The sequence below is a fragment of the Entamoeba histolytica genome, genomic scaffold (assembly GCF_000208925.1).
Source record: "Entamoeba histolytica HM-1:IMSS scf_1104750516393 genomic scaffold, whole genome shotgun sequence".
Lineage (NCBI taxonomy): Eukaryota > Evosea > Mastigamoebida > Endamoebidae > Entamoeba > Entamoeba histolytica.
Genome location: NW_001914899.1, coordinates 8829 through 34070, shown reverse-complemented (window position 1 = coordinate 34070; position 25242 = coordinate 8829). Strand labels below are relative to the sequence as shown.

At 25.0% G+C, this 25242-nt stretch overlaps 11 protein-coding genes and 1 pseudogene across 11 annotated transcripts; 5 read left to right on the top strand and 7 right to left on the bottom strand.

Moving 5' to 3' along the window:
• Positions 1–916: 916 nt before the first annotated feature.
• On the bottom strand, positions 917–1786 carry EHI_009480 (immediate-early protein, putative; the record flags this gene model as incomplete). The annotated part of the gene is made up of 1 exon (XM_001913569.1): positions 917–1786. One exon carries the CDS (start codon positions 1784–1786, stop codon positions 917–919), a length of 870 nt encoding a protein of 289 aa, XP_001913604.1.
• Positions 1787–3182: 1396 nt separating this feature from the next.
• Positions 3183–3719, bottom strand: EHI_009470 (RNA recognition motif domain containing protein; the record flags this gene model as incomplete). The annotated part of the gene is made up of 1 exon (XM_649569.1): positions 3183–3719. The coding sequence occupies one exon, from the start codon at positions 3717–3719 to the stop codon at positions 3183–3185; it is 537 nt and encodes a 178-aa protein (XP_654661.1).
• Positions 3720–4632: 913 nt separating this feature from the next.
• Positions 4633–7932, top strand: EHI_009460 (phospholipid-transporting P-type ATPase, putative; the record flags this gene model as incomplete). The annotated part of the gene is made up of 1 exon (XM_649568.1): positions 4633–7932. One exon carries the CDS (start codon positions 4633–4635, stop codon positions 7930–7932), a length of 3300 nt encoding a protein of 1099 aa, XP_654660.1.
• A 2233-nt stretch (positions 7933–10165) lies between these two features.
• On the bottom strand, positions 10166–10795 carry EHI_009450 (uncharacterized protein; the record flags this gene model as incomplete). Its single annotated transcript, XM_649567.1, has 1 exon — positions 10166–10795. The coding sequence occupies one exon, from the start codon at positions 10793–10795 to the stop codon at positions 10166–10168; it is 630 nt and encodes a 209-aa protein (XP_654659.1).
• Positions 10796–10901: 106 nt separating this feature from the next.
• EHI_009440 (uncharacterized protein) lies at positions 10902–11300 on the bottom strand (the record flags this gene model as incomplete). The annotated part of the gene is made up of 1 exon (XM_649566.1): positions 10902–11300. The coding sequence occupies one exon, from the start codon at positions 11298–11300 to the stop codon at positions 10902–10904; it is 399 nt and encodes a 132-aa protein (XP_654658.1).
• A 238-nt stretch (positions 11301–11538) lies between these two features.
• EHI_009430 (ubiquitin carboxyl-terminal hydrolase, putative) lies at positions 11539–13402 on the top strand (the record flags this gene model as incomplete). The annotated part of the gene is made up of 3 exons (XM_649565.1): positions 11539–11769; positions 11813–13180; positions 13247–13402. 3 exons carry the CDS (start codon positions 11539–11541, stop codon positions 13400–13402), a joined length of 1755 nt encoding a protein of 584 aa, XP_654657.1.
• Positions 13403–14240: 838 nt separating this feature from the next.
• On the bottom strand, positions 14241–14837 carry EHI_009420 (annotated as a pseudogene).
• A 210-nt stretch (positions 14838–15047) lies between these two features.
• On the bottom strand, positions 15048–16958 carry EHI_009410 (uncharacterized protein; the record flags this gene model as incomplete). Its single annotated transcript, XM_646289.1, has 2 exons — positions 15048–16695; positions 16801–16958. 2 exons carry the CDS (start codon positions 16956–16958, stop codon positions 15048–15050), a joined length of 1806 nt encoding a protein of 601 aa, XP_651381.1.
• A 547-nt stretch (positions 16959–17505) lies between these two features.
• On the top strand, positions 17506–17851 carry EHI_009400 (uncharacterized protein; the record flags this gene model as incomplete). The annotated part of the gene is made up of 2 exons (XM_645205.2): positions 17506–17601; positions 17648–17851. The coding sequence occupies 2 exons, from the start codon at positions 17506–17508 to the stop codon at positions 17849–17851; spliced, it is 300 nt and encodes a 99-aa protein (XP_650297.2).
• Positions 17852–18881: 1030 nt separating this feature from the next.
• EHI_009390 (uncharacterized protein) lies at positions 18882–20434 on the bottom strand (the record flags this gene model as incomplete). The annotated part of the gene is made up of 2 exons (XM_649562.1): positions 18882–20094; positions 20166–20434. The coding sequence occupies 2 exons, from the start codon at positions 20432–20434 to the stop codon at positions 18882–18884; spliced, it is 1482 nt and encodes a 493-aa protein (XP_654654.1).
• A 1529-nt stretch (positions 20435–21963) lies between these two features.
• Positions 21964–22461, top strand: EHI_009380 (uncharacterized protein; the record flags this gene model as incomplete). Its single annotated transcript, XM_649560.1, has 2 exons — positions 21964–22161; positions 22207–22461. The coding sequence occupies 2 exons, from the start codon at positions 21964–21966 to the stop codon at positions 22459–22461; spliced, it is 453 nt and encodes a 150-aa protein (XP_654652.1).
• Positions 22462–22810: 349 nt separating this feature from the next.
• On the top strand, positions 22811–24271 carry EHI_009370 (fatty acid elongase, putative; the record flags this gene model as incomplete). Its single annotated transcript, XM_649559.1, has 1 exon — positions 22811–24271. The coding sequence occupies one exon, from the start codon at positions 22811–22813 to the stop codon at positions 24269–24271; it is 1461 nt and encodes a 486-aa protein (XP_654651.1).
• Between the last annotated feature and the right edge of the window lie 971 nt (positions 24272–25242).

Sequence of the window (25242 nt, the reverse complement as noted above, 5' to 3'; positions counted from 1 at the left end):
ATATGATTCTCTAAATATGATATAATAAAATGTTAATAAGAAAATAAGAAAAGAATGAAGAAAAAGTACAATAAAAGATGAGACAATACAATGATAGAATAGTCATATGAATAACTTCAATAAACATTATAAATAATACAAAAAACATTAGATTAATTAAAACTTAAAAAGAAATTAATAAAATAAAAGAAAACAAGTAATTTTCATTCAAAACATGATGAAAATCATTGAACATTGATTCTATCATAATTTAACATAATCAATTGAAATAGTTGATGACAATGAATGGATTGACTTTTATAGTTGAACGAACATCAAATGATCATTTTGTTAGCATATAATTAATCATGTTTATAATGATTTGAATATTTAAGAATATACATTTATCAAATTGCATATATTCTATCATCAATATTAATGTTTGTTATTATAATTTATAACTCTTCATTACCATTTTATTTCACTTATTCCCACTATTAATTTATTTTCTATTTTAGAAATGATAATGGTAGAGTAAATTATACTAAGTCATGAATGACAATCAATAACAAGATTAAAATACTGAATGATTGTTATATTAAGTATGAAAATAATATTTTCACTGGATAAGTTTCAAAGACAAGAAAATTTATAAAAATGAAAGAAATATTACTAAATATGGAATGCTTTTGATTAAATTTTATTAATTTCGTTTTCATACTTCTATCATACTTGATTATTATGACTTATTTCAAAATAAAAACACTATTTAATTCTTTATTGAATTTACATCATTCTCAATTAATTAATAAAAATATTTTTAATGAGTAAATTGATTATAAAACATTAGAAGTATTTTTCATTATAAAATGATTGACAACATTATTTTGTTGAAAAAAATAATCAATAGAATGATAAAATGAAGAAAGAAAATCAATTAAAAGAACAAAATTCCAATGAAAAATGGAAGAATAAACAATATATGTGATGTGCCATTAAGATTATTATTATCATTAGATGTGTCATTTTCTTTCTCATCAGATTTACTTTCTGTTATATCTTCTTTTTCTTTATTTCCATCACCTTCTTGTTTCTTTTCTTCATCCCCTTGTTTGTCATTTTGATTATCCTTTTCTTTACCGTTTTTTGTATCATCTGTTATTTTTTCTTTTTCTTCTTTTTCTGCTTTCTCTTTTTCTGCTTTCTCTTTTTCTGCTTTCTCTTTTTCTGCTTTCTCTTTTTCTGCTTTCTCTTTTTCACTATCTTCTTTGCTCTTCTCATCTTCTACTTCTTTCTTCTCTTTAGTACTATCCTCTTTTGATTTCTCTTCATTGTTATTCTTTCCTTCTTTTTGTTCTTCTTCTTGTTCTTTCTTTTCCTCACTTTCTTGTTCTTTCGTCTTTTCTTTGTCACTTCCTTCTTCTTTGTTCTTCTGTGTTGGCTCTTCTCCTCCTGAGACTTGTGACTTTTCTTCTTTATCATGTTGTGCTCCTTCACCTTTTTCTTTTTGGTTGTCATTATGCTCTTTTGTACCTTCTTGACTTTGACCTTTCTCCCCTTCAGTCACTACACCATCTTTACTTTCTTCTACATTCTCTTTCTTCTTTTCATCACTTCTTTCTTCTGTTGTTCCTTTAGACACTTCTTCACTAACTTCGCATTTAATGTGCTTTTTGTACTTCTTGTACATTCTTTTATGAATATTTGAATCGATTTGCATGTGTACTACGTCTTTATCTCCTTGTTCTCTATTTGTAATACAATCTGTTGCACTAGTAAATGCAATAAGCAGTATAAATCCAATCATTGAATATTTTCCATCACAGTTCTTCTCTTTAAATACACTCTCTTCGTTATTTTCTTTCAATCATTGTATTTTCACCTCATTGTACTGTGTTTTAACAACAATCTCATATACTATGAACAAATCAATTCAATGTCCATTTTACTTTCTTATCTGTTTTTTTGAATCAACAATAAATAGAATGAAATGAAATATTAAATTAACACTCACTGCATATCCAATATTCACACAATAAAAATAATAAAACGGAATAAATATCAAATCATAACAATAACAATAAATCTTAAAGCATAAATTGTTATGAAATGAAGAATAAATTTCTATTCATAATTCAAATCATTGTCATAATAAAATTATATTCATTGTTATTTATCTACATCATTGTATTGTTTCTACAGTGTCAATAATCTGTTTATTAACATTAACATGTTCTCATTCTGCTTTTGATATCTACAACATCTAATTTATAAAAATATCATCATATTGATTATTATAAACAACTCTCAATAGAGTTATTCGTACATAGAATTTAAGTGGTTGGTTGTTTACTATTTCATTTATTGTTATTTCTGCACTTTCCTGCTATACTTAATCGAATATTACTCAAAATAATGAACATTTCATTCATTCTCATTTCATTATTTTATTCATAGTCTTATTCCATCAAAATAACAACTCTATTCAGAGTATTTCAAACTTAAATACTATTCATTGTTCAATGTGAATAAACAATGAAAGAGAATATCCTCTTCTTAAATGAGTAGAATAATAACCAAATGAAGAAGTTTAATGATATAATACCTCGAATATCATATTTAATGTATTTCATCAATAAGATGACTGAATATTGTTAATTATATAAACACAATCAAAACATACAAACTTTCAACTCAAGTCATAAATAAACAAATAATTTGATTATGAAATTGAAATAGTGATGAATAATGATTTGGTAATGAGTCATAATAATATTTACTATTGAGTTGTTGAAAGAAATAAAGAAAGAAAAAAAAAATAAAAATGAAAGTGTTTAATGATGGTTATAATAATATCTATTCAATTGCTAAATAGAATCACATGAATATTCAAAAATCTTTAACCCTTTCTTCTTTTAGAATTAATCAAAGGATGTTGTATGTAATAAATGACTAATTAAGACAATAGATAAAAGAAACAAAAAAGAAAAAGATAAAGAAAGAAAAAAGAAAGTAATGTAAGTAATAAATAAGTGTTAAATAAACATATTCATACAAAATCATTCTACTTTTATATTAAAAAATATGTCAATGATTAAATATTAACAAAATAAAACAACAAATAAATACAAAATGAAATAAACACAGCGTTTGATTTGCTTTTCTTTATTTTCTTTTCAATTATATTCTTGTCAGCTTTAGTCTTATCTTAAATTCCCTCGACTATTTCCTCTATACCCTCCTCTCATGCCTCGTGTTCCACGTAAAACTGTTATGAATGTTTTAATTAATTTAGTGGTTGGATCATTTCTTTTGTTATAATCCTTGATGTTAGTACGTTTAACTGCAACACTAATTTCATTCTCCCCTAATTTCGTACCATTTAAATTAGTAACAGCTCGTTCTCGTGCTTCAACTGAATCTAATTCAATATATGCATATCGTTTAGACACTCCACTTTTTGTTAATGGAAGTGTAACTAAAAGAACATTCCCAACAGTGGAAAAAAGTTGTTGAAGTTGTTCTTTAGTGGCATTTGGATCAAGATTAGTAACACAAACTGATCGGTTATCACGCTCTCGTTGTTCTTCCGTTGGTTGTGGGTATCTTCCATTAAACTTCGCAACAGTTTTTGGTGCATTTATTTTGGGTGCTTTTTCTGTGGATGTATCATCCATAGTCATTGCATTTGGGTTATTCCCATTAACATCTGTTCCGACAAATTTTAGTCGTTGTTCCATGCTTCTTTTCTTCTTCTTCCTTTTTTCTTCTTTTTTTTCTTCTTTTTTTACTTATTATAATCTTTTTATATTTTTACTATTTCTTTATTTCTATTTCTTCTCATCATTTATCCCTGTAGTATCGGGGGTTTTCCCTCTTCTTTCCTCTATTTATTTTTACATCACTTTAAACACAAATTCAATAACAAAAAAAAAATCCAAAGTGATTTATCACGAGCAAGGATTGTTTTTGATGTGATTGGTATGAAGCATGAGTGAATAAAATAGGTTTTGGTGTGTGAAGATTGATAAGAAGACTACAAAATTCACAATGGAAAAAAATGAATAATAATTGACCATTAAATGGACAAAAGAATAAACATAAGAAGAACATGGAATGAAACGTTTCAATAAGAAATAAAAAGGAGAGTAATATAAAAGTAATAATTAATATTATCACCCAATCATTAGAAGCAAATGAAAGAATATACAAATAAGAACTTGAATACGAAGGAATTATCACGTCAATTAATTTGATTGTTATAGTGTATTGTCTTTGAAATGACTATTTCAGATGACTTATTGCAATGTCACGAATGAACGTCATTTCTACATAATTCATCATTGTTATTAATATGTCACTGACTACCATATTTCATTTTCATCAAAGAGAAGTTAGAGTCATGAGTAAAGTAGATTTTATTCATTTCGGATATTGTTGAATATGAAATAGTTGAAAAACCATGAACTAGTGCGAGATTACTGAAATGATTCACAGAGACATTGTGAGAAATAGCCGAATTAGGGTAGTTGAAAAAAGGAGTGAGTCAAGTTTAGATAATCAAGTAGAATAAGAGATGAAGAGAAACAGTTCAGAAAATGAGAAAAAAAAAAGAAAAAAAAGATAGAAACAAAGATAAACAAAGATAGAGAGATGGAGAAGGAGATTGAAATGACAAAATGGGAAGAGGAGAAAGAAGAGGAGAAAAACCTCACACGGTCAATTTATGTCAATATGGAACAAAGCACAAAACAACATGTTAAAAAGAATTATGCACCAAGTAGAGGATATGGGAAAATAGGGATAATTATAAAGATTTGTATTGAAGAAACAACAAGAATTAGTTTTATTTACTTTTTACTTATTAGTATTATTGAAGGAGTAATAGACAAAGAGAAAGAAGGAACAACACTTGCACCACTCATTGTTTTAATTACAGTGACATGTATAAAAGAATGGATTGAAGAATATGGAAGAATTAAAAAGGAAGAAGAAGAAATTAAAGAAAAAGTGGTAATAATAAAAGGAGAAAGCCGAAGAAGAATAAGAATCAAAGACATTAAAGAAGGGGATATGATTGAATTAGATGAGAATGAAACAGTTCCATGTGATTGTATTATTCTTCAAGGGAAAGTAAGTATTGAAACAACAGAAACTAATGGAAGAAATGAATTAGAAAAGAAAGAAGGGATTAAAATAATACAAAGAATGACTGAAGAAGAAATGAGAAAAGAAGAAATGAGTTTTTATATTGAAGAACCGAAAGAAAAAGAAGAAGAATTTGAAGGGAAAGTTCATATAGGAAAAGAAGAAGAAAAAGTTGGAATAAAAAACTTTATAAGGAAAGGTAGTATTATAAGAAGTGAAGGAAGGATTATTGTTTTAGCATGTTATATTGGGAAAGAAACAAAATCAGTGATGAGAAAAGAAAAAAGAAGAAAGAAACGAAGTTATATTGATAATATGAAAGAATATTATATAATGATAATGATAATTATTTGTCTTATTATGGGAATTATTTCAAGTGAGTTATATAAAAGATGGGGTGAAGAAAAAGGAGGATGGTATATTAATTATGCAACAAAAACAAGATGGAGAATATTTTTAGAAAGAATCTATGAATATAGTGGTATTATTCCCATATCAGTGATTATTACAATAGAAATAGCAAGAAGTCTTCAAAAAAGAAATATTGAAATAGACGAAGATATGAAAAACAAGAAAGGAAAAGTAAAAGGGAAAAATTCAGGATTAAATGAAGAACTTGGAAGAGTAAGTCATATTCTAACTGATAAAACAGGGACATTAACAAGTAAATATTTTGTATTTACAAAATGTTCAATAGGAGGAAAAATATATGGGAAAAAAGAATATGAAGAAAGTGAAGAAGAAGAAGAACTTGGATTAATTGAAAGAAAAGAAAGAAAAGAAGAAGAAATTAACATAGTAGAAATAGACACAAAAGAGATTATAGAAGACTATCAAAGAAAAGGAAAACAAGGAAAAATTATAGAAGAATTTTTTAAAGCATTAATAATATGTCAAACAGTAGAAGTTAAACAAGACGACGAAGAAATTGAATATTTTAGTGAAACAAAAGAAGAGTTAGCAATAGTTGCAGGAAGTAAAGAATGTGGGTTTGAACTAATTGAAAGTAGTGAAGAAAGTATTTCGATTAACATTAAAGAGAAACAAATTGGGTATAGAATATTAAAGAGATATGAAGGAGAAGAAGGGAAGAAAAGTGTAATAGTGTATGATGGGAAAGAGGTTAGTTTATATTGTAAAGGAAGAGAAAAAAGTATGAGTGAACGACTCAAAATGAAAGCTATTAATGGGAAGATATTAAAACAAAATGAAGAATTTAATGAAGAAGGATATTTAACGATGATTATAGGAATGAAAAAGATGAGAGTAGAAGAATATATTGAATGGGTAGAAAAAGGAGAAAAAGAGGAAGAAATAGAAAAAGATTTAATGTTAATTGGCGTTACATGTGTTGAAGAAGAATTAGAGAAAGGAGTAAAAGAAAGTATTAAAAAATTTCAAGAAGCAGGAATTAAAGTATGGATGGTTACAGGAGATAAAAGAGAAAGAGCAATAAATGTTGGGAAGTCTAGTGGAATAATCAATAAAGAAAGAATAACAACTAATATTAAAATAAGAAATGAAGAAGAAAGTGAAAAACAAATAGAAAAAGAATATCAAATAAGAAAAAGAAATAAAAAAGAAAGAGGAAATAATTTGATTATTGATGGAGAATCAATAGAATATTGTTTAAAAGAAAAGAATAAAAAGAAGATTCAAAAAATAATAGAATATAGTGAAAATGCTATATTTTGTGAATGTACAAGAAAACAAAAAGGAGAAATAGTCAAAATAATTCAAGAAGGAGAAAATAACAGTGTATTAGCTGTTGGAGATTCAATAAATGATATAGATATGATTAATAAAGCAAATATTGGAGTTGGAATAATAAAAGACAAAGAAGAAGAAACAGAAGCAACAAAAATAGCGGATTATTCAATACCAGAATTTAGATTTTTAGTTAAATTAATATTAGTTCATGGAAGATATTGTTATAGACAAATAGGAATTACATTATTTTATTTAATATATAAAAATGTTATTCTTCTAATGTGTGAATTTATATATAATATGTTTTGTGGAAATTCAAGAATAACAATAATTCCAAAAAGTGTTAAAATAGAATATAATAGTTTATTTACATCATTACCAATATTAATATTTTCAATTTTTGATAGAGATGTTCCACCATATATAATTTATAAATATCCAAAATTATATAAAAATAAAGATTATATTTCATCTATTTCATTTTGTTGGTGGTTACTTAATGGAATTTTATCATCAATTACTATATTTTTTATATCTTATGTAGTAATGTATAATGAATCAATATTGATTGATGGTAAAGTTGTTAATTATGATGGATTTACTTTTACTATTTTTGTATCTATCTTTATTGTTGTTACTTTAAAAGTATTTTTTATTACAAAACGGTATACTGTTCTTAATTTTATTGGTTTAGGCTTTTCTATTATTTTATTTATTGGATTATTATTACTTCAACAAGAATTTCCATTTTTTGATAATTGGGTTTGGTATAGAGTCTTTATCCAAATGCTTCAAACACCTGTTTTCTATGCTTTAGTATTACTCATTCCTTTAATTTTATTCTCAAAAGACTTTCTTTGGAGACATCTTAAAAGAAAATTTATCCCTTCACCTAATCATATTACTGAAGAAATCGCTTATAAAAATATGTCTAAGACTTATAATACAATAAAGTCTCTTCATGAACGTGATCTTTTCTTTCAAACATCATGGCATCTTCCTCAAAATCAACATGATTATCTTGACTTTTCTGACTCTGAATCAGATTCCGTTGACCTTGATCATCAAAATGAACTTGAATTAACAAAATACTAATGTATAAATTTCTCTTCTTTTGACTTATTCATTTGATGTTCTTATTTTCTTATTTTGCATTTTAAAATAACACATTTATTTCAAAAATATAGATTTGAATTTGACTTGGCTCAGTTTTATATTAGGGAAAGTGGAAAAGAGTGAATGTGAAGTAACATATGTGAATAATGAAGACATTCTTATGACATTTAACTGTTATACTTTCTCTAATTTTTTCTTTATTTCTTTCTTTCCCTTTTGATGTTATTTGTATATTGTGTATATTCTTTTTCATTACTCAAATAATTATCAATTCCTTATAACCATTATATATTTACTTCATTTCAATTTTACTATGATTTCTTGTATTATACACTGTTTTGCAATCACATTGTTTGCATTTAATTATTTCAGACTCATGAATATGAATATACTTTTATATATGTGGAAATGTAGACAAATTCTATATGACAAAGAAATATATTCCTAATTTGTACTAAATTAAATGGCATCAATACCATCCATTACATCTTGTCATTACAAATTATATTAGTGTTAGTGTTATTTGTTCATGTTTATTGTGTTTTGTTGTGTAAATGATTTGATTGGTTATTATCATTTTCATTCAATGATAGTTTATCAACAACAAATGATAAATTAGATGAATGTAAATACAACATATTTTAAAATCATGGTTTTGAAACATTAATTAGTGAAACTAAGTATATGATGACATAAAGGAATGAATCAAATAAAAAGTTATTAAAATGATTGAAAAAATATTTGTGGTAGTTCATTTGTTGAATATCATTATCTAATAATGATAATACTGTCATTTCATTCATCATTCAAAACCAACAAATGTGGTATATTGTAAAATGAAAATAACATATAATTAATATATAAATATTTGATGTAAATAAAAATAATAAGAATTGAAGAATATTGAATGATGAAATAAAAGAAATGATAATGAATGAAACAATGTTAATAATAACAATAAATTTGTTAGATAATGTTTGAAATATAATTTAATAATAAATAATGAAATAAACAGAAATATAATAGAATAAAAATACAATGAATATAAAGAAGAAGTGACTACGAGTTAAAAATAACAAGTAAAACGAATATAGCAGAAATAACATTGAAGAAAGAAGAAATGACAATAAATATATTTCTTTTCTTTCTTATTATTTATTAAAATAACAAATTGTCTGTTACTTTTTCAAATGAACTAAAATACAACAACTAAATAAAAAATAAATCAAATATGAATGATTGAATTTCAATATTTGTCATAGTAGAATATATCAATTATTTGAAATTGATAAATTAAAGTTGGTTGTTTATAGTTTAGTATTGTTTTATTGTATTTATTCATTGTTTAATATTTCATTTATATTCTTTCTTCTTAATGTGAATTATTCTTATTGAACTGTAATGAAAATGTTTTAGAAGTTAATTGATATTATAGCCATTTTATATTTCTCTAAAATTATTTAAATGGAGAGTTGCTGTACTAAACTTGTCTTTCATCCTATCTTCTTTTATTAAATTTTTACATTTTTTTAACTATCACTTTTGTTAATTATATTTTTTTTAAAAGATGTAATTAGAGTGTTTTACAATCTTTTTTTAATTCCACTCATATAACTGTATTTGATTTTCATATTTATTTAAACCAGTAGATTCTACCTTTTTCACATTATTGTTAGTTTTCTATTTTTAGTTATGCAATGACAAAACTTATTGGTTAATTGATTAGACTTGCATGAATCAATACTATGTCTCTATCATTCTATTAAATACATCAAATTCTCAACTTTTGTTTCTAAGGAATTAGATATTATTTTATACTTTTTGTAAGATATTAACAGTAAAAAGAAATGGTTAATTCATTGATTAGCTATTCTACTTCAAAGAGTATCTTATTTTAAAAATAAATGTTGTTATGTTAGAAAAAAATATTAAATAGTAGTTTAATAAAATTCGGTTGAATTGGGACTGTTATTTATTTTCATTAAATCGGTTTATTCTAATTTCTAATTCAATACAAAATTATTCCTATTAAAATAAATTGACGTAATTCTATCTTTACCAGAAATACTTTTTGGCTTACAACCTCAACACAGTTTGATCAACTTATAGATTACGTTGATTTTCTATAAGACTTTTAAACTAACCTTTTCCAAACCAATTAAAACTTACATATTTTCAAAAATCCTTTTAAAAGAAATAAATATATCTTCTACTAGCACAAAAAACAACCACCTTTACCTTTTTTTTTATTTTTTCTTTTTTGATCCTTTCTTTTGTCTTTACTTTTACCACCTATTTTCATGCTTGGTAAATCCTTTTTTTCAAAAAGACTCATTACCTGACTATACTTAGTCAGTATTTGTGTAAATGATTTGTTTACTGATGAAATATCATGACAGTCTAATTGGATTAACATTCCATTATGTTCATTAATGAATTGTTTAACTTCAGTTAAATCATATGTCTTTGCCAAATCAGTTTTAAGGATTAAACAAATTTTAAGTCCTTCAGCTTTTTCTTCTATTGACTGTTGAAGTAACATGATAGCATATTTGATACTTGATTGGTCTGAGGCAGACCCAGCAGCAATATGAATTTTTCCATCCAAAAAAGGAGGAAAATAAGTTTTATTTCCATCAATCAATTCATGTCCTGAAAAATCAATTATATCTCCATGAAACCGAATGTCATTAATTGTCCTTTCATATTCGTAGTATGTTTTGATATCAGTGGAGATATAATCTTCATAAAAGATTCCTTCTTTAATTACTCTAACAAAAGTAGTTTTTCCTACGTCAGGTTCACCAACAACACAAATATTAACTGCAAGGTCTATACTCATTAACTCAGGTTTTTAAAATATAACTAAAAAGTAATCAAAGATTAAATTTTGTGAATGTTTTTCTTTTTTATATAAATTATACTCCACACAAAAATTTAAAAAGACATCAATTTTTACAATGGGGGTCTTTCATTGCTATGATTACTGGGTGTTTGTCATTAAGGAGATCAGGAATATCAGCTAATGATAAACACGGTAATAAAAAATTTTCTTTGTATGTCATAACCATTTCGTCTTTTGGTAAATCATATTTTGCTTCGCAAAACTTGATTAGATTACTAATAGTTTCACCTGTCGAAGATTCGTGATTGATTTTTTCACCAAAGTACAAATCAATTTCAACCGTGATTTTTTCTTCATGGACATTGTTATGAAACTCTTCACTGAATGATAAATGAGCAAATTTTTTGGGGTCATTACTTATTTCTGTTTTTTTTAGAGACAATGTTGGAATCATTGATAATCGTTTTGCTCGAGAAATTGACGTTCTTCCATCCTTTGACATCTTACTTCTTTAATTTACTTGAAATTTAAACAGAGTTTGTTTTTTTTTGAAGTTATTCTAATAATTTTTAATTATAATTATATTATTAATTTTTTTATTAAAAATTTCTCTTCAAAAAAAAAAAAAAAAAGAAATATTGATGATATTAATAACAAAAATTTTTAATGAGAGAGCAAAACAACCAAAAAAATAAATATAAAAACTTCAAAGTCATCATTTATTGATTATTAAAAAAAGAATGACAAGATATATTAAACGGATCTTAAGTTCTTGTGATGAGCATTCAAGATCACCACATCCAATAGAAGGAGGAACATGTGGGTTATATAATTTAGGAAATACTTGTTATTTGAATAGTCCATTACAATGTTTAGCTCATTGTGATATTATACAGTCTTTTGCATATCAATTTCCAACACCATTTGTAAAGAGTTTAAAACCGGGAGATAAAACCTTATATGACAATAATGTTTGTTTTAAATTTATTTAAATGAGAATAAATAAACTAATAGACAAAGATTGCTTTAGCCTTTTTTTCAGTTATAAAAGCATTATGGTCAAATGACTATGTTGTTGTAACCCCCAAAGCATTAAAAGATTTAATTAGTGACAAATACGAACAGTTTAGAGGACATAACCAACAAGACGCACAAGAATTTACATTAGTATTGCTAGAAGAATTAAATATGGATTTATTGAGAAATAACACAAATGAAATAATGGTTGGAACACCAACACGTATTAAATTAGAAAAAACACCATCTGAATTTGCTGATTGTATTTGGAATAAATATCTTCAAGAAAACAATTCAATTATTACTCATACATTTAGTGGACAACAACAACAAAAAATTACATGTTGTGAATGTGGATATTCAAGTGAATCATTTGATCCATTTAATTGTATTTCATTAACAATACCATCTATAGGAAGACAACGAGGGTTTGTACCATTAATTATCGTTTGTAAGCAAGGGAAACCTATTCTATGTAAAGTACTTGTTAGTGTTTCAGTGGATATAAATGAAATTAAAAATCAAATACCCAAAGCAATTGGAAATCAAGAAATTAATATTTGTATAGATCAATTAGCATTTTATGTATTACAAAAAAATGGAAAAGGAAAAAGGAGATTAATAAATGAAGGGAAATTAAGTTTGATTAATTATGATAAGATTGTTGGGTATGAAATTGATTCAAGTAAAGAAATTAAAGTTATTATCTTTATTAGAGTTATAAAAAATGAAAACGTTGTTGTTCTTCATAATATTCCATTTCTTATTTGTATTAAACAAAATTGTACAATTAAAGAATTAAAAAGAAAAATTGAAAAACGAATGGAATGGATGAAAATGGAGAATAATAGAATTTGTATTGTTGATGAAGAAGGAAAACAATGTAAACTTTGTGGAGAACGTATTGGATGTACTGGATGTAGTTTAAAAGAAGATATGAAATTAGAAGAGTTAATAACAAAAACAAAAGAGTTATATGTTAGTTATGATTGTGAAGAAAATGATATTATTGATGAACAAATCATTTGTGAAAGTTATAAAATTACAAATAATCAAAGATTACAAACTACTGCAGTAAGTATATTTGCATGTTTAACTTTATTTACTCATGGTGATTCATTTGAAACTATTGATTGGTTTTGTGACTCTTGTAAGAAAAATGTTAAAGCAGAAGTTGATGTTACAATTTGGCGTCCACCTCAAGTTCTTATTTTTCAATTAAAAAGATTTGAATTTACAGAGAAATATGAACAAATTAAAACTTATGAACGTGTTGTATTTCCTCCTTTTAAATTTGACCTTAAAGAATATGTTTCAAATACAAGTTTTAAAGAACCAATTCTTTATGATTTATTTGGTATTGTTGTTTGTTATTATCATTCTGTTCATTCTTTTCTATTATTCTATAAAATAATCTTATTCACATCATAGAATCATCAAGGAAAAATAGATAAAGGACATTATTACGCTGACTGTAAAGTTGGTACTGATTGGTATAGATTTGATGATGAAAAAGTAACTAAATTAGAAGAGGTACCAACTGGTTCTGATGATGCTTATGTATTGTATTATCGTCTCATTGAATAATTCTTTATTATTATTATTTTCTATTATTTATGAAAAAAAGATGTTTCAAATATTGAATATAAAGAAGTTTTTATATACAAATGAATTTAATACTATTTAAATTTATTTTAGAATTAATTTAATATTAAGACTTTATTAAAATCATTATTTACTAATCTTTAAATATTCTTCTTTTTATGTGTAGCTTCATTTATTCTATTCAAAGTAGTGAATATTCAATAGTCTTAATACAACTAATGACAATTCAATTTTTTTAAATAAAAATCTTAAAGGATATTTCAAAATACTATTTTTTTCTACAATTAAAAAATTATTTTTCAATAAATAACATTATATTATTAAAACAGAATCAATTTTCATATTACTTTATATATTGAAGAATCATTTGTTGTTTGTTTATTATAATTCTTGAAAAAATCAAATAATGTATTAAATATAAATGAAATTAAAATATATTATTTTCTCATTAAATTAATAATAAATTAATGAAACTATTATTCTACTAAATTTATTTAAAAATTTGAATTATAAATGTGGTATAATAATATAATAAAAGACTAAAATATAATTTTCTTTGTAGAGTCAAAAAGAAAATTTATTTAAGGTAAGTATAAATAACTTATATGTCGTTTTATATGTTATTACTCTAACAAAATTTAAAATGAGTAAAGTCTGTCTTTTAATAAAGTCATTGCTTTATGATAATATAAACACAATACAATGAATAACTTCTATAAAAAAGTTACTAATAATAAAAAATAAACGTTAAAAAAAATATAAGAATAACAATTAAAATAACTTTATTTTAACACTTAATAAAATCTATCCACCATTTCTTCAAAATAAACAACACCCCTTCTCTTTTTTAGGTTTTTCTATTGTCCAGATTTCTTCTTCTGTAGAATATTTATGTCTAAGTACATTTCTTGTTATTATGTCAAAGATTTGATTAATGTTTTCATTTGTTTTAGCACTGCATTCAAGAAATGGACATTTGACACTATCTGCATATTCTATACCGTCTTCTTTCGTTACCTGTCTTTCATTTTCTAAGTCACATTTATTTCCAACTATAATAATTGGAATTACTTCATTCTCATCTTTGTCTTTAACTCGATAAATTTCTTTATAAATTCCTTTCATTTCTTCAAATGATTCTTTTGATGTAATAGAATATATTATTATAAATCCATCTCTCTGTTCTTATATTGAACGCTCTCCATGAATCATAACTAGTTGTGTCTACAATGTCAAATATTTGTAATTTTATTGTCTCATCTTCTATCTGAAGTTCTTTTGTAAAAGTATCATCTAAAGTGGGTTCATATCTTTCAACAAATTTGTCTAAGACAAATCTAAGTATAATAGATGATCTACCTACTTCAAAATAACTTCCAAAAACAACCAGTTTACAGGTTTGTTGGTTCAAGGACATTCAAAGTTTCTTTAATAATTAATTTTTTAGTATTTTAATTTTAAAAAAAAGATGAAGTATAAAACGAATATTTATGTTATTGACTTCACTTAATCAAAAAAAAAAAAGAAGTTCAAATATTCTGCAATAATTAATGAAACATTTCACGTTTTATTTTCTTCCTTTTCTTGTCAATAAAATATAAATGAAAAAGTAAACGAAAAAGAAAATTCATTTCATATTCAAGAAGTGACTCTCAGCTTCTTTCTTTTTATCTCTTATAAATAACACTAACATTATGATACCTAAAATGATTAATGCAATAGTCATACTAATAGCAATCCAGAACATTAAATTTAAGTCTAAGAAATACAATTCTATTGACCATTTTGATGATTTTAGTGGTGGATGTGGAATAACTACTAATTGAGAATTTGGAATAATGGATTGGAATTGTTGATGAATGACAGACACGTTCATATTACTTCCAAATTCTACAACTTGAATATAATTTGAAATTCTTCCTAATCCAATATGAGAATAAGGGAATTGAATTGATCCATGTGTTGTTTGTGAAATTTGAACAGACGCTAATCCAACATTATTACCATCAGTATTTGTTAATGCTAATTTGAACATTCCACCAAAATAATTGGATCCATATGGTTTTGGAGAGATTGTTTGATACCCACTCCCACAGCTTGAAACACAAACTCCATTTAATCCTACAATTTTAACAAATAATGCATCTGGTTTTAAATTATTACTAATTGCCTTTACTTTTCTTATAGACGTTCCATTACTTTCATCTTTAATATTAAAGAATAAATCCAACATACCTTTATTATCTCCATCAAAGAAAACACCTGACATAGCACCTAAACTAGTTTGTTTAATTGTTTCTTTTTCTGATTCTTCTTCAGTTATAGTTTTTCCATTGTCATTCTTTAGAAGCATCATATAATGAGTTTTAGTAGTGTTTTGAACTAATACCAATAAATCTGGATATGAATCAATGTTATAATCTCCCATTGAAATAAAACTTAATCCATTTTCGATAACTAATTCAATTCCATTTGGTAGAATATACTCAATAGAATTTCCATCTTCAAATTGATAGTCTTCATCAGCAACACACATTTCATTCTGTGACCTGCATGATGAATCAGATTTTACAAAAGACTTGCATACAGTTTTTTGTTTATTGTATTGGATATGAATTATATTTTTCATTGACCAAAGTAAATCAATATTTCCATCTCTGTCAAAGTCATTGACTAAAATATTGTCAATAGTGCCATTTATTTTAACAGTTCTACTTAATGAATAATTCAATACTTTATAATCTCCTGAGTCTTTAGTAGTTTGTGAAGTATAAATTTGAATTTCATGGTTTCCTTTATTGTTAACAACAAACAATAAATCAGAACGACAATCCCCATTAATGTCTGCCATAGTAATTGGGAATGTAGCATCATATGTTGGGAATATATATTCATGACTTTCTTTAAAGCTTTTGTCTCCTTTATTCAGCCAAACACTGGTGGTTTTTTTAGAATTTAAACTAATAAGATCAATGTAATTATCTCCATTAACATCAAAAGCAGTAGCTTCTCCATATAATGAAATTGGTTGAGCACATACCAACTTGTCATTAACATGATAACAAAGATATGTTGGGTATATATTATTCTTGAACGTTTGAACAACAAGTGATGTTTCTCCATTAAACAAAAAATCACCAGCAATGACATTTATAATAGTCTCATTAAATGTCAATAATGTTTTAAATTCTTCATATTTAATTGTTTTACCAGAATTATTTTCTTTCATTAACTTAATTGATTTCTTATCTGAGCTGAGTACAATAATTTCTATTCTATACAATTATTACTTCTTATTACTTTTCTTTATTCAGGATTATATCCTGTTTATGTAAAAGAGGTTATTTAACTCAAGCTCTTTTTAATTCAAATCAACAAACTGTCTATCATCATCATAATCTGCAAATCCAACTATTTCTCCTTCAAATGACCAGTCATTTTCAGTGCAAAAATTCGCTTTACAACTACTTTTCTTTTGGAAAGGTGTCCAAACACTTGCCAAACAACAACCTAAAAAGAAAAGAAAGATTATTTTCATGTTATTCTTCAAGACTTTCGATTATGTTTTTTCAAGATTTCTAAATTATTAGATTATGAAAAGACAATCTGACTTAAACAATACAATAGTGAATCTAAAAGACAATTTGTTTAATACCTTACCTAGCTGAGCAATGCCAACAAACAGCTACATGAAATTATATATCAGTTCTTTTTCTTCTAAATAATAACACATTCGGTTCAGGTTTAAAAATATCATAATGAACCCATCCAACACTTTGTTGTATTCCTAGTTTCCTCCACTCATCCTCAGTCATTAAATGGTCTTTTATAAGTTTTGCTGCCATTTCATCAGGAAGAATTACATGTCTATTAAATAAGTTTATTCATTGTGTTATGTATAAAAAAAGGCAAACCTATACTCGTATTGATCATCCTTATATCTATCAGAGTAGTATGGATCTTTTGACATGATAAGAATGAATCAAAAAATAAAGAGATTTTCTAAATGAATGGTTCTGACGTTGTTCCACGTTTTTTTTTCTTCAGTTTCATTTGATTTTCTTATTTTAATCATTATTATCACAATGACTGCTATTCAAATGTATAACAAAATCATCCCTTGTGGTAATTCTGTTGAATTTCAGGGTATTGAAGATGGAGTGTCTCTCTTTATTAAAAACGTTTGGTGAAATGATTAGATAAGTGAAAGAAGAATTAAACACGTAGATTGCATTATTCCCAACAAAAGAAGGTGATGGTTATGCTCAGTTATACATTTATGAAAATGAACAGAAAATAATGTTATACCGTTTGGACGAACAAACCATTCCAAATCAAGTTTGCACAATGACACTGATTGAAAAAGGAAAATCAAAAGAATTGTTTATTGAAGGAAAAGGTCAAGTTCAATTAACAGGGTATTTAGTTTAATTGAGTGGTTAGTGTCTGATTATGATGTTGCATAGTTCGTAGGATTGATAGAAATAGTCATATCAATAGAATTACTAAGCAAATCATCTTCCACTAGGTCAAATACCAAAACACACTCTTCTGTATGAGTGTCATTTTTGTGAAGTGGAATAAATAAAAAGAGTTTTTTAGGGTTATTATTGACAAAATAATAATTGTTTTACATAACATTTTAAATAAACAATAAAAAGTAATTCTTCAAATTGAGAATGAAAGAAATTAATAATTATTCTATATTTAGTACGTATTAATAAAGAGAAGTTAAAAGACAATTTAATATCAACGGTTAATTGAATAAATCAATTAACGAGAACAAATAAAATAAAAGGATTTAAAAGGATAATTGGTTAAGGATATTTCCAAATCTTAATTGTTAGAATTTTTATGAGTATGTTATATATTTTCTAAAGTATATAAGTTAGTTTTATAAATAGTTGTAATTTTTTTATTCAATAACCAATTAATGTTGATATTCTTTTAAATAATTAGAATTTATACACTCTGTAATTGGTACTAAACTCATAAAATCTGTATTTATTTATATGATAGAACCTACAAAAATCCATAATTAGTAATATAATAAATAAATATAAAATATAGAAAAACAGATACTTGTTTTCTTAATTTGATGTAAAAATGAGTAAAAGAAATTTTATAAAATACAAGATAAGTCTCTATAAATCTATCTAAAAAAATAATTAATTGTGTATTTTAATTTGAAATTATTATAATTTTCTAATAAAATACAGATATAAGTACTTGTTTTTTTTTCTATTAAAAAGAATTGTTTTGAGTATTAATTCTACAAGTAAATTAAAACGAAGTTATTCAATCTTTCATTTAAATCTATATTATTTAATTAATAAAATTATTGTTATTTTTAATATATTTTATTCAAATTCTTCCTTTTTTATTATACAAAAATTCTATTAGACAACACAATTATAGAAATTTTTATTTAAAAAAAAACACACACCAAATATAACTTTAATTAGAGCTTTCCCAATATAAATCCAAAGTGTAAAGTATTGCCTTCCAAATACATTCCTTCAATAGATGTTCCTTTCATAATATTATTTCTAAGGAATTGATAAACAACACTATTAATTCTTCCTAGTTTACTTTCTAAGTTTTCAATACTTTTTATATGCTCATCTTTTACTCTTACACAATTACATAAACTATCCATTAATTCTTGCTTAATATCTTTCATACAAACAGATACTTGAACAAATGCTTTTTTATTCATTGTAACTCTTCCAAAACAATCTCCACAACTTTCTAATGATGCATTAACTAACTTAACAGGCAATAACTCTCCTGTTAATTCAAACATTTGATGAAGATTTTTTCTCATATTTTTTTCACATTTTACTTCAAAACTTGACACATTAAACTCTGGGTTGGCGTTTCTTCCCATTGAAATAGAATTACTTTCAATACTTTTCAACCATTCACTATATTTTTCACATTCCTCCTTTAAATTTACACAAACTCTCCTTAAAATTGGCTTTTCACAGCCATGAATCATCCATCCCCAATCTGTTTCACAATCTGCAGTAATATCCATCCATACTGATGCATTTTGAGAAGATTCATATCTCGAGATTTCGTCTAATAAATCTATTTCATTTTGAGACAAGCCTTGGTCGTAACAAAAATCCAAAAAATTGAATATGATATCGGAAATACTTCCACTAATAACGAAGGTAAGTTCTCTTAAATCATGTTGAACATAAACTTCTACCGTTCTTTTTGTTTTGTTAGTATCTTTTAATACCATGTTAAACCAATTAAAGAAATAATCCCCACAATCTTTAAACCATTCAAATGAATTTGTAACTTCGTGTAATTTTTCTAACATTTCAATATAAGAACGAGGATAACAAGTTGATTCATCTAATTTTATTGAAGGGAACAAAGGAGTTTGAGGTCCTCCTCTTTGTCTTGGAGTTAAAGAAAAGTTATGAGTCTTACAGTATGAAGGTCTACCAGTTGACCAAGTAGTTGTTTTTTCCTTTGGAGAATAAACGATATCTGAAGCAACATTTGCAGGAATTTTGATTTGAGACACATTAATCTTATTAACTTTAACCGAAGGAACGAATTTTTTAAAAGATTGAATCATTTTAGTGATTGGTTCAATGATTTGACTTTGAAGGGTTCTGTCATTTGATACATAAATTAAAAACTCTCTTGGTCCCCTAAAAATTAAAACAAGTCTCTCTTAAGGTATCACACACAAATTATCTTAAAAAATGGTATTTAAACAAACTTATCATTGAAAGAGTTTAGTGAAACATAATACTTTTCTTTGGCAACATGAAGGTCTTCTCTTTCTTTAATTATTGTTGAAGGAGAAATTTGAATACAACCTTTTGCCTCTGTAGCGTTTTGAGAAGTGAAATAAAACAATTTGTTTGTAGTTAAAACAAACCATCTTCTTTTAATTGTTTTAACTTTTCCACCTTCTTTCCAACCCCAAAATACAGATATTTGTGGGTCAATAGAATTTGGTGTAATATGAAGAGCGTTTTCAGACATGTAATAATATTTAGAGTTCTGATATTTGAACGTGTGAAATCTAACTTCTTTATTTAGATTTTAAAAAATATACAACATATTCCTTTTTTAGCTTCACTCTTCTTTTATCAAATCTTTTATTAAAGAATTTTTCTTTTTTCCTTTTTTTTTTTGTTTTTTTTAATTCAAATGAAATAAAAAATGATAAAGAAACAATAATCATTAAACACGAATAACATGAGTAGAAAAGTATAACCAAAAAAATTACTTTTTGTTTTGAAAAACCATAAATCAGTAAATTTAATTATAAAAAATTAATTATCATTTTATTATTAATAAAAAATGTTAATAAACTATTTAATTGAATCAAAAAATAAAAGTCGAAGTGTAATATTTTTCTTTGTATTTTTCCAAATAAGAATTATTTTTTTTTTTTCGTTGAATTTTTCTTTTCTTTATCAAAATAAAAAAAAAAAACAATTATTATTTATTATTATAATACTTATTACTTTATTTTAAACCATTTTGTGTATTATTCTGTGGTTAAAGTAATTTTGATAATTAATATCATTTAGTTTTTTGTATGTAGTAAATAATTATATTGTTTATTATTATTTTTTATAAACTAATAAACATTTAAATAAATATTAAGTAATTAATAAATATACTTTTCATATTACTTTATTTTTTATTGTATTTCTATTAATGTTAATTGTAGTAAAAACGTTATTCTCAATCATATCTTAACACTATATCTAGTACCCTGTTTGCTTTAAGACTTATTTTTTTTATTAGTTTCTTCTCAAAAAAAATAATTGATTCTCTTTTTCTTTTTAACCTCCCTTTATATTAATTAGAAATATATAAAACTTATCTGTTTATTATTTCTTACATTTTTAATAGAAAGTGTTTTAGTCTTTATCTATATTTTTTTTTCTTTGTGTTATTTTCTTTCAATTAAACTTTTTTCTTAGATTTTACATATTATAATTTATAAAAATATCTTCTGGTATGTAAACTTCTTTAAGATAATTAAATCAAACAAAACTGAATAATGTTTATTCTGTCCTTTTTCTTTCTTCTATTGATTTCATCAAGTTTTGATGAGAAAAATCCATCAAAGGTTTGGTGTGTTGGGGAATCCTTGGTGAGGTTTTGTCATTTGTTCTTACATGTCTTAAGTGGTGATGTGATTTAATATCACGATTAACACATCCCTTATTAAATTTGAATAAGTCAATATTACCTTCATAAATTGGGCTGATTTCCTTTGGCATTTCACAATGTTTTAGTTCAAAGTTTCCTTCATTAATTCTTTTCATGGTTATTTTAAAGCAATCTGTATTAAATTCTTTGAAGTTGTTCATTTCAATGGCTTTTCTTTCTCAGATACTTGCTTAAATATTAATGGTGTTTCGTTTTATTATTTTTATCACAAGATATAACTTTCCACTAATCTGACTTTTCATTAAGAGAATATATATGTTTCTATAAAATAAGATAGAAAAGAACTGTTTTTTAAAGAAAAAAAAAAAAACAAAATTTATTTGATGGGAGAAGTGGCTCAATTATTGAGTGACCCTACAATAAAAGATATTACAAAAGAGTCAGTTATTTATGTCTCATCATCTAGAATTGGGTTTGGGGTCAGTAATATTTGTGATAACAACATCTCAACTTATTGGCAAAGTAATGGAGAACGACCTCACCAAATTACGTTTATTTTTGATGAGCCTCAAACACTTGCAGTTTGTTTTATATCTCAAAATACAATTTACATTAATAACAATTAGTTTGTAAGGTTTTATGTTTCTCAGAAGATGGATGAGTCATATACCCCTTCAAAAGTAGTACTAAGAGTTGGAACTTCTCTTTATGATTTAATTGAACTTGCAGTGGTTACGCTAGAAGAACCAGAGGGGTGGTATTATTTGACAAAACACACGAAAAAACCATTAAGAGGAAGTTGTGTTCAATTGGTTATTCAAGAAAATTGTTCACACGGAAGAGACTCTCACATTCGTCAAGTACAAATATTTGGTTTTTAGTTAAAAAAATAAATATCAATGATTATGTTGTTAGTAGTTATTTTTGATCAAATCTTAAAATACAAATTTCAAGATAAATTTTTTTTTATTCCTAAAGGAAAGAATATATTATATTGACTAATTTAAGATTTGTTATTTTTTAAACTGTCAGTAAAAGTCAAGCAGCTCTGAAGCAGAAAAAAAATTCAAAAAAATATTGAGAAAAGAATATTCTATTTATATAAAAACATGAAACAATCAAAAAAATAATCTTCTCCAAAACCCTTTTAGATAAAAAAGGAGATGTAGATGCCTATCAAGAAGACTATAAAAGGAGAACTCTAAATAAACTTAGAAGAAGCAAAATAGTATGTCTAACGAAGTTACTAGTTTACAAGATTATTGGTATCCATCTACAGTAGGAGAACAAAATCCAGTTTTGAGTAAATTAAAAGGAAGTGTAAGAAGACCATCTTTTAGTACTCAAATTATTCAACACTTTCCTAAATTAATTTTACTTTTCTGTGTGTATAGTTGGACTACTTTTGTATTGTCATACTTTACTACTTTTAGTCCTTTATTCACTTCAGATAATGTTTATGGTATTGTTTTAGCTGTTGCTTCATTAGTCGCTGGATTAGTTTATTTTGTTTGGTCATTTGCAAGTTATAAACCAGTTTATTTACTTGACTTTGCTGTAGCTGAATTACCAGAAGAATATGAAGTTCCAAATGAACATGTTCAAGGACCATTAACTCCTGTTTTTGAAGAGAGTAGTGTTGAATTTGTTGAACGTTTAGCTAAACGAACTGGACTTGGAAATCATACTTATTTTCCAAAAGTTTTTCATCAAGATAAAGTTATAAGACCAACCATGGAATTATCACGTGAAGAAGCATTATTAGTTATGACCAATTCTTGTGATAAATTATTTAATCAAACTGGGATAAAGCCTGAAGAGATTGATTGTGTTATCTGTAATTGTTCATTATTCTGTTGTACACCATCTCTTGCTGCTATGTTAATGAATCATTATAAAATGAAATCAACTTGTAAAAATTATTCATTAGGTGGAATGGGTTGTTCTGCTGGACTTATTTCAATTGATTTAGCTAAAGACTTTCTTCGATGTAACCCAAACAGTAATGTTTTAGTTTTTTCAACTGAAAATATTACTCATTCTTTATATTATGGAAATGAACGATCAAGACTTTTACCATATACTTTGTTTAGACTTGGAGGTGCTGCAATTATTTTGACTAATAAATGGAATTTAAGAAGTCATTCTAAATTTGAATTAACCCATTTAGTCAGAGTGAATCGTGCATTTGATGATGAAAGTTATAATGTAGTTTTTCAATCAGAAGATGCTAATGGAGAAAAAGGAATTTCTTTAGGAAAACAATTAGTCAATTGTGTGTCGAAAGCATTAACTAAAAACTTATATATTTTATTACCACAAGTTCTCACTTATAAGGAAATGGCAAAATATGGAATTGATTATATTAAACGATTAACAAATAAAGAATATGCTAAAACAGCTAAAGCATATATGCCAGATATTAGAGAAACATTCCAAGCATATTGTATTCATGCTGGAGGAAGAGGTGTTATTGATGGTATTCAAAAGAACTTTGGATTAAGTAATGAAGATTGTTTACCATCACGTTCTAGCTTATATAGGTTTGGAAATACTTCTTCTTCTTCTATTTGGTATGAATTAATGTATATTGAGCGTTGTGAAATGTTACAAAAAGGTGACAAGGTCTTACAACTTGCATTTGGTTCTGGACTAAAAGTAAATTCTGCTGTATGGAAAAAAGTAAATTAAAAAATAATTTAAAGTTGTGTTATGTAAAATTTTTTTGTTATTTTAATGTATTGTAAATAAATGTTATTCATGATTTTATTTTCATTTTCATTATAACAGTTTTCATTATTACTTAATTCTTGTTATCTGATTTATTTATTTTTATAACATTTCTATTATCTTTAATATGTATTGTAATGATTCTTTGTGAAATGGTAATAAATGATTATTATATCTCATTAGATAATATTCATATGTTATTTTTTTGTCAAATATTAATTCATTTTATATTTTATTGGATTTAAATGATTTTATTGTTTTTTTAACATATTTTTGAATAGGAGAAGAAATTAACATGAACAAATATCATGAACCAAATATAAAAATGTTATGAGTTAGAATTGAAGAGTTATATACAAATGTTACACTATTTAAAAGAATGATCAAACATTTATGAAGAATAATGAAAATATGATTAAGAATGTTGATGAAAGAAATGATATTGTCAAAGAAGTGATTAGAAAGCAAAATAGAAGAGATGAAATAAATAATAATTATAATGTTAAGAGAAATCGAAATGAATGATAAAGAATAATGTACTTGAAGAAAGAAAGAAAAATAAACAAACAGGAAACAAATATTATAAAGAAAGATAAAAGAAATATAAAGAAGAAAATAGAGATGAAGAAATAAACAATAAATAAAGAAATAAGAACAATACATACAGAAGTAATAAATAAAAGAAAATAAAAAAGAAGAATAAAAAGAGAAAATAAAATACAATAAGAAAAATGATAATAATACATGTATTAATAATAGATAAATGAAATGAATAATAATTTTAATAAACAAATAAAAGAATGAAGAAAGCATCAAAATAAAGAAATACAAAAATGAAATAATCAAATAAAAGGAATGAAATATATAAATACAAGAAAAACAATAATAGCTGGAACAAGAACAATTGAAATAACACATAATGAAAATTCAGA